The sequence below is a fragment of the Gavialis gangeticus genome, unplaced genomic scaffold (assembly GCF_001723915.1).
Source record: "Gavialis gangeticus isolate Ggan-Ray unplaced genomic scaffold, GavGan_comp1, whole genome shotgun sequence".
In the NCBI taxonomy this organism is placed as follows: Eukaryota; Metazoa; Chordata; order Crocodylia; family Gavialidae; genus Gavialis; species Gavialis gangeticus.
Window position 1 is genome coordinate 78062219 of NW_017729025.1, and position 5283 is coordinate 78067501.

The window sequence follows — 5283 nt, forward strand, 5'->3', positions numbered from 1 at the left end:
GGCCACATCCGGCCCATCCCTGATCCAGGCCCTCTTTAATACATCCAAGATGCTCTGGGAACAGTATCAACAGAAACATCACCCTTCTTTATTTTTTCCCTATGTAAAAAAAAAAAATCAGAAACCCCACTCAGTCATTAAGAAGATTCCCCCCCAAAAACACTGGCTTTCTATCTTACTCTGAAGAGAGGATGAAATATTTCGTAGAAGCATCTCTGTATACCAGCAACTCCCAATGTACGAGTACTGGTATTGCAAGTTATACTCTGCATTCTGTCAGCCGAGCATCATAGTTGAAGGAAGCACAGCAGCATGGTCTCTTCAAACCACTTTCACAAGCAGGGAGCTGATGCCCTTCCACTGGAGGGGTAATGACAGTTCCAGACAGCCATCCCCACCCTCCAAGACACTGCGAGTGAGACTTCAAGTGAAAACTAACTGAAGGCTGGTAGCATCCATCTCTCTAAGCAGGTAGGCTATATAATGAACCCAACTTCTCCCACATTTTCAACTGGATCTCTAGGATTCCTGTAGCAGCTTTGCTACCCTGTACTCAGCTCCTAGCCACCTTCTTCTTCTTATATTTTTTAACATAAGGAAGAACTTCATTTTTCCAAGAATAAACTAAATAAAAGGAAAAACCACAACAAGTTCCCCAACAGACATGATGGAAAGAAGAAGGGATATTACTAGTCTGGAAAATTCTATTTACTCCACCTCAACAGAAGAAGGTTTATTTGTTCATATTTTCAATTGCTGATACAAGTGCAATTAAAACCAAAAATTAATACAAGTTAACCATCATACTATTTATTCACTGAGAGAAATCCTCAGTTCCTCCAACCACGGCTTTTGTATCTAGGGGCATACTGGGAATCCCACAGCTAGAACCCTGCTTTGTACGTCCAGAGCTTCACCCACTGCAAGAGCAAATTCCATGTATTTTTACAAGTCTTTATTAAAGTGCTGTTGTGGCAGGTGGTTTAGCATATTACAGCTCAATTTTTATGGAAGCAATGTGAATTTGGGGAACAGCTAAGGCCTTATTTCAGCAACCTTCTGTTACCAAGCAATATTGGAATACTTGTCACAAAGAGCTTTTTCTTATGTAAAATAAATATACTACCCCCCATTTCCTTTTGAAAGACTGTAAACTCTTTAAGCTCAGCTGAAAGACACCACTGTTTATTTCCTTCCCACAGCTTAAGTGTTAACTTGATCATGTGAACAAGTATTTATTTTTTCTAGCCTTTATGTTTCACAGCTATAAATGTGTACCATAAGATAATTGATGTTTTCCCCTCCTGCTGCCTACTGGCTGCTTAAGTTTAATGTTTATTAAAATCTAACCTTTAATAGGTGAGTGGACAGATGGAAAAGTGAACTGAATGTTTAATCAGCTCTGTTATTTCAAGCACAGTTGAAATCAGCAATTTTCAGCTAAGTAGTACTTTAAACCATGTTTTCACCAAGTCAAAGCATCCATCAACATACATTTCATGATGCTGCAATGTTAAAAACTTGAGAGACTGGATAAATCCATCTTCATAAACACTTGTTGAGCTTGCAGTTTGGAAAATACCTATCAAAATTTTTGAGCAAATGAGCATCAGGATTGACTCTGCTTCGGTTTCATAGTGACCAAACTTTAAATACTGTTTTGATATCAGCTACACCTTCTATTGCATGGGTGCTCCTATTTATGACATTAGTGAATGATGAGAAAAGCTGAATTGCAAAAAGAATAACCAACTGAAATAGGTATTTTAAGACTAACTAACATGTTGAGCTCTTCCAATAAATAAAAAAAAGTGTTCAGGACAGGATTTATATCACAGTAAATGTTTGGTTTAGCCCAAGATAATTATTCATGACAGAGCTCAAAAATGAAAGACAGAGGCACTAAGGAGATAAAACAGGAGTTCCTTAAATTTTAAGCATACAAGTGTTCATTAAGTGGAGATCTGTCAAATGTAACAGAGTAGCTTGAAGAGTCCCTTCATTCAGAATAAATTAATTGAATGAATAACTATAGCACAGCCTATCATGTCACAATAAAAAACTAATTTGTCCCAAGTGACCGTGTATAGCCCAACAAACGCTATAATGTAATTATATTCTAGTATACTGTTTGATGGGAACAGTATAAACATGGGAGTAAAACTGAAAATACAGTAGCAAAGTTGGCTTTTAAAGTTTTGTACTTGGCTTCAAGTCTGATAACTGGCCAGACTAATACCACACCTAGTAAGAAAACCAGCAAGACCCAACTATATTTCAGGGGGAAAAATGCATTCAGTATAAATGGAAGGACCTGAACTATGTTTCTTATTGTATGAATAGTAGGGATCCAGAATTAACCTGACAGAGCTTAAGGGTAGTTTTATACATTTCAGAAGTGAACAGATTATAAAATAATATTAAGTCCATTTTTAAAAGTGGCCTCCAGGTTCTTTGCAACCACTTTTTACACATACTGAAATCTTGGGATTAAGACTTATTCAGTAATGTATAGTACTTCATACAATTTAATTACTTTAATGTCATTCTCTACAGAGCAAAGTAGTTAATTCAGTATCAATAATAATAACTTTACACAGATAGAGTATTGAAGCCAGGTCCTCTTTTGCTTGCTGCCTAGTACAAAACAGCTTAAATACACTAAAAAAAGCTACACCACATACAACAGTAGTAGCAGGTCATTTGTCATGTTAGATAAGGTTTACAATAGTGGCTTTTTAACTTTGCAAGACATACAGATGATACCACGTAACAAATAATTGTGCAAATTCAGGCCAAGGAGGAAGAAACAACTACCTCCTTTTTCCAGGACCACTTTTTCCTGCTTTGCTACCACCACTGCCAGACTTGCCAGAAGATTTTGACGAGAAAAGTCTCGTCATGAATTCAGAAACATCAGGCAGTTCATGATTGGAATTCAGCATATTCATTGACTGCTCCATTTCCTGCATGTAAAAATTAGGCATGAAAATTAAACTCATGAAAATTCAAGTGAAATACCAGGTGAATAAGTTAGCATTTCCATCCATCATAGTTTTACTGTGCAATAGGTCTCTATAGATAGGGACACATCACTAATTTCTTTATGCAATCGCAGCCAAATTCCCACTACACACAGAACTTAAAAAGTACTAGAAGCACTGGGTATAGACAAGACAACCACATCTTAAGTAGCTTTTACAGGTCATTTTTAAAGGCAGAGTATTTTAGTTAAAAGTGATCTTCAGAATATTATTATTTTATCATTTTCATGTAAGCTCTTATTAAGTCATTAAGTTCTGTCCTCTTACAAACTTTGCATAAAGTTTTGCAGACATGACTCAGCTTACAAAAATTGGTATTTAGTGAAAGTCTAGCACAAATTTCAAGAATGCCCTGCAGTCAGCAATTTATGAACTGCTATTTTATTTTGATCTAATGCCTTTTAATAGCAGACTTAAACTTCTTCCTTTTCCATGTCCAAAAAAAGTCTTCATGCAAGGCCATCTCTCTCTCTGTGGCTAGTATCACTTTAGTCGGTTTAGTGTAAATATCCTTTCAATTGGAGAGAGTAAAACACTTATTTCTTTAAAGGAAATTAAGAATTTTATTAACAGAAAGTTGAATTATATTTCCAAAGTGTAATACGATGTGTGTTAAGGAAAGATTTTATATATATATTAGAAAAATGAAAGGCAAACATCCAAAACCGTTTTATTTCAATATTCATTAAAATGTTTTTCAAGTATGAGGTATTCAAAAAAGTCGACTGAGTAGCCTTTTGCTGATATTTTGTTTGTATTTAATGCTTGTATGGGAAGCACAGCTATTACATAATCCCCTTTAATGTATTTGAAAAATATGTGAACCGTTTGAACAGGAAAAAAAGCAAACTTTTGAAGAGAATACAAAATCTCCTTCATCAGTGAATGAATTTGAACTTTACACTGTAGGGAGGGTGCTGGTGAAAAGCATGTCATATTTTAATTTAACACAGATTCTACACTTCATGTGCCTAAAAGTTGTTTCAATAGAAATCAAGTCCCTTACCATCTGGAATTTTTCATTAATAAGAACACCATTACCCAGTTAATAAAAATTAAAACTGTGCGAGTAGCCCATCTGCCCACAAAAGGATAGGTGGCATGCACCAAAGGAACAACAGCTTCTATTAATGCAATCTCTGCAGTTCTAGCGTAATGGTATTTCATATTCAACTTATCTATACTCGCATTTTAGTTTCTATTAAGGTTAAACTAAACTAGAGACATTAATCATCTCCCAATACTGTTTTTAAAGGTCCTTCCTTAAAGATGCCTGAACACCTGTAAAGTACTACTGAAGACAGTGGTCATTAAGAGGAAGAAGAGTTGGAACCAAGTGAATCCCAAAAGCAGAAGCCACCCAAAGACAGCCAATGCATATTTCTAAACAACAGAAAACATTTAGTAAACACCTTGAATCTCCATTTTGTCCTAGCCTTCCGCTATTTGGCATTTTGCATGGTAAAAGGACAATACATTAAGATCACTTAAATGTAAATGACTACATTAAGATTCCATATCATCAATGCCTTGGTCACAGTTTAAAGCAGTTAAATAGTACACTGAGCCTTGCATTTTTGGTTGAGTGACAGGAGGTGAAGATAACAGTAGCATTTTAGCCTCTTAAAACATACTTGATAGAGTATTTTGTAAACCTCTGATCAACCTATTTAGAAGAACAAAAATTAGGAGACTTATAAGAGAAGCAGAAGAAGCAGGTAGAGTTTTTTTATAGAAGTTCTGGAAAAATATAAGTTACAATACCTTTTCTAGGTGCACTTAATTAACAATTTAAATTTTGTGTTGAGACTCATGTGTAGACTCATTGGTCTGAAATACTAGAACTGATAACTTAACTTGCACCTGTATTTTTACTGAATAAACACAGTGGTCTATTAATGCTTCCCAAAAAAAATCAACTTTTTCTCCTATACTTTTCATTACCATTGATCACCACAAGGTTTCACCTACTGAGTTTACTACTTACCCGCCTCATATCAGGATCACTGGTGTTCACAACTTTAGGTAATAATACAAATATCAGTAATGGAAGAACCATCATCATCACCTACACAGAAAAAAATATTTCTTTAGCTTAGAAATCACAGTTCAAAATGGTTATGATTTTTTTTATAATTAAAATGCAATTAGAACTCTGCCTATGAAGACATCTGTGGGCCCAGATGTAACCCAAAAGAAGGAAGAGTCTGCTGTAAGGATCTCAGTGTTTTGAAACCTC

The 5283-nt window shown here is 35.3% G+C and overlaps 1 protein-coding gene across 1 annotated transcript in view; it reads right to left on the reverse strand.

Moving 5' to 3' along the window:
• Nucleotides 1-790: 790 nt before the first annotated feature.
• The window catches only part of EMC7 (ER membrane protein complex subunit 7), a 20502-nt gene continuing 16009 nt past the window's right edge, over nt 791-5283 (reverse strand). Inside the window, exons 4-5 of the mRNA XM_019518970.1 lie at nt 5032-5112; nt 791-2966 (exon numbers count right to left, since the gene is read on the reverse strand). Of these exons, the coding sequence (XP_019374515.1) occupies nt 2814-2966; nt 5032-5112 (234 nt within the window). The 3' untranslated portion in view covers nt 791-2813. The remainder of the gene's footprint in view (nt 2967-5031; nt 5113-5283) is intronic.